At 36.5% G+C, this 3,148-nt stretch overlaps 1 protein-coding gene across 1 annotated transcript; it reads right to left on the bottom strand.

The window, feature by feature from the left end:
- Nucleotides 1–1,231: 1,231 nt before the first annotated feature.
- Nucleotides 1,232–2,056, bottom strand: LOC122144106 (junctional adhesion molecule-like). Its single transcript, XM_042754747.1, has 2 exons — nt 1,714–2,056; nt 1,232–1,590 (listed from the first exon to the last, which is right to left on the bottom strand). The coding sequence occupies exons 1-2, from the start codon at nt 2,054–2,056 to the stop codon at nt 1,232–1,234; spliced, it is 702 nt and encodes a 233-aa protein (XP_042610681.1).
- Between the last annotated feature and the right edge of the window lie 1,092 nt (nt 2,057–3,148).

The following is a 3,148-nucleotide window of genomic DNA, read 5'->3' as shown; positions in this document are numbered from 1 at the left end:
TCTTACAGTGCTAATTCATCTGTATCCGATTTTGAATGAGCAGTAATCTGTAAGAAATGCATCGATCCGTAGGTAAAATAAATGCAGAAAACGTACTATTTTCACCACAAACAAAAATTGCACTGCAAAAAGCAGCAATTACACCTTTTAATGCCGACAACCATGTTATCAGCATGTCATGTGGAAGGAAAAAAGTTTGCACACTAGTGTTCCAATAAGCTACTTTTAAACTCTCCTGTTATTTTATTTTTTAATATATGTTATGAACAGAAATGTGATATTTCAAACATACTGAAATACTTCAGACGCGGAGCGGTGTTTCTGATATCAGTGAGTGAGGAGTGGAGGGGAAGTGGGAAATGGTGAACCCGGAGTGGAGCGATTATTAAATGCTTGGGGGCATGGAGAAGAAATTGTTGCTGCTCCAATTTGCTCACATGCTCTGCTCCACACAGAATCTCTGGAGCTAAGTCAGAGTGACCAGCAGGTTCTCGGGCATCTCTTTTACTAAGATCCTTCTCCCCCGATTGCTCAGTCTGGTTGGGTGGCCAGCTCTTGGAAGAGTCCTAGTTGTACCAAACTTCTTGCATTTGGGAATTATGTGTACTTGGGAACCTTCAGTGCAACAGAATTTTTTTTGTAGCCTTTCCCAGATCTGTGCCTCGATACAATCCTGCCTCTGAGCTATTCAGGCAATTCCTTTGACCTCATGGCTTGGTTTTCACTTTGATATGCATTGTCAGCTGTGAGGCCTTTTATAGAGAGGTGTGTGCCTTTCCAAATCATGTCCAGCTAATTTAATTTACCACAGGATGACTCCAGTCAAGGTGTAGAAACATCTCAACAGAGATCAAGAGAAATGGGAGGTACCTGAGCTAAATTTCATGGTTTGTCACAAAGGGTCTGAATACTTATGTATATGAGATATTTCAGGGAGGTTTTTTCTTTAAAAGAAATGTACAGACATTTCTAAAATTCAGTTTTCTCTGTAATTATGGGGTACTGAATTTAAATGACTGTAGTAACAGGCTGCAACATCATAAAACTGCAAAAATGAAGGGACACTGAATACTTTCTGAATGGACTGTATTTACTTTCTTAAAATTCCTTGCAGCTTAAAAAAAAAAAAAGCTAAACCAAAAATTAATTTATCTATTGTATTGACTTGAAAGAGTAAACTGATTTGTTTACCAGTTAGTTAGTTCAGTTGTGTAATGTTTATGTTTATCTGTTACTCACCCATCTGCTTCAGTACTCCAGTTGCATTAGCTGAAAGATCTCCAGCAAACACTTGACACATGTAAACTCCTTTATCCTCAGTTCTGACACTCTTCAGTCTGAGAGAGAAGTTTCCTTTAGGAATTTCAGCAGTGAAGAACTCAACTCTGTCTCTGTATCTCTCATCTGATGAATCTGGAAAAGCATTATTGTTTTGATAGAGCAGAACCAGAATATCTTCATCTGTTTTCCTCCATGAAACCTCTTCAAAATGTTCAGGTGGGATGTGAGAGTCTACAGAGCAGTTCAGTGTGACGTCTTCACCCACAGACACAGATATGGAGCGACTCGATCCTGATACTAGCAAACGCTCTGAAAGAATGAAATAAACAGTTAAAACATCAGGTACAACATAGTTTGAATTTTATGTACAGTATTATTATTATTTATTTATTTTTTTACAAAAATTATGGAACTCATGTGATCCAGACTCACCAACATCTTTTATTTGAACCACAGTCTCACCAGAATCCTGCTGACTGTGAACTGTACATGTGTATCGCCCCTCATCTTCAGCTCTCAGATTGTTCAGACGGAGGGAGAAGTTTCCATCTTTAATCTGATCAGTAAAGAAATGAGCTCTATCCTGATAATCCTGCTGCTGTTTCTCTGCTCGACTCTCACCATCTTGATACAGATGAACCAGAGTCTCTGAGTCTGTTCTTCTCCATTCCACCTTGAGACCCTTTATTGGTAAAAGTTCATCAACATAGCAGGGCAAAATCACTGAAGATCCCAGAGGAGCAACCAGAGGACCAGAGGGACCATGTACAGTCATCCCTAAAATTTGAATAAACAATATTTATTAAATAATAAACACCAGGATGCTCAGCATGTAACAGCTATAAATACAGAAATTACTTCTTTCTGCCGTGTAGAAATTAGCTGTACAAATTAATTTGTATAAAAAGTTGTGTATTACTGGAGCACAGAAACTATTCATTTTACCTTTGATTAAAAAGAAACAAGATTAAAACCCATTTCTCTAATACAAAGGTTCTGGTTTTCAATTAAAAGAAACACAACACTTTTTTCTAGTGCTGACTCTAGCTACCATATAACTATTTAGAACATGTAAATGTATTGTAATGTCACAGGTTTGAACGCTATTATAGGTTATTCCCTTCCCAGGCACCTTTGGCTGCTAACAGGAGGCTTTAAGACATGATTCTGACCATATTTAAACAATATTTAAGATCAATGAATTATGGTGGAATTTGTTTACTAAATATTGCGTTGGGTCCTGCGGTACTCCCGTGGGAATGCAGGTCTCTAGGTCACAATGTCCAGACAGATTTATGTCAGAAGAAAGTAAGGAAGAATTTACAGAAACATTTTAAATAAGCTATTTACCAAAGCTTAATGTTAAATGTTGTAATGGATATATTTGTGTGGGTTTATGTTGTTAAATTAGTCTAGATATGTTGATAAACTGCTAACTTAGCAGCTGCTACGTACATTTTTAAAAGTTAGCTTTTAGTACAACATACATATTTATTAGTTAATGTTAGTTTAGCTAACGTGCTTAAGTTGTTAACATATTCCCCATTGACAAATCTGCAGACACATTCTGCTCATCTGATTTCAGAGGCTAGAAACACTGCAGCTGACTTCTGATTCACCAGAGACAGCTTTGGAGGAGAAATGGTGTCTTCATTTGTTAATATATCATAATTTTCAAAGTGCAGCATAAATTTCACTCGTTTTGTTAATGTCAGTGTTCTAGTTTAAATTTTTTAGAAATCTACAATGTATTTTGTTTTATTATGATGTGATTTAATGTATGTACACACACACACACACACACACACATATATATATATATATACACACAGTACAGGTCAAAAGTTTGGAAACATTACTATTTTTA

The sequence above is a fragment of the Cyprinus carpio genome, unplaced genomic scaffold (genome assembly GCF_018340385.1).
Source record: "Cyprinus carpio isolate SPL01 unplaced genomic scaffold, ASM1834038v1 S000006588, whole genome shotgun sequence".
Lineage (NCBI taxonomy): Eukaryota > Metazoa > Chordata > Actinopteri > Cypriniformes > Cyprinidae > Cyprinus > Cyprinus carpio.
The sequence above is the reverse complement of the archived record's forward strand: the minus strand, read 5'-3'. Positions and strand labels throughout refer to the sequence as shown.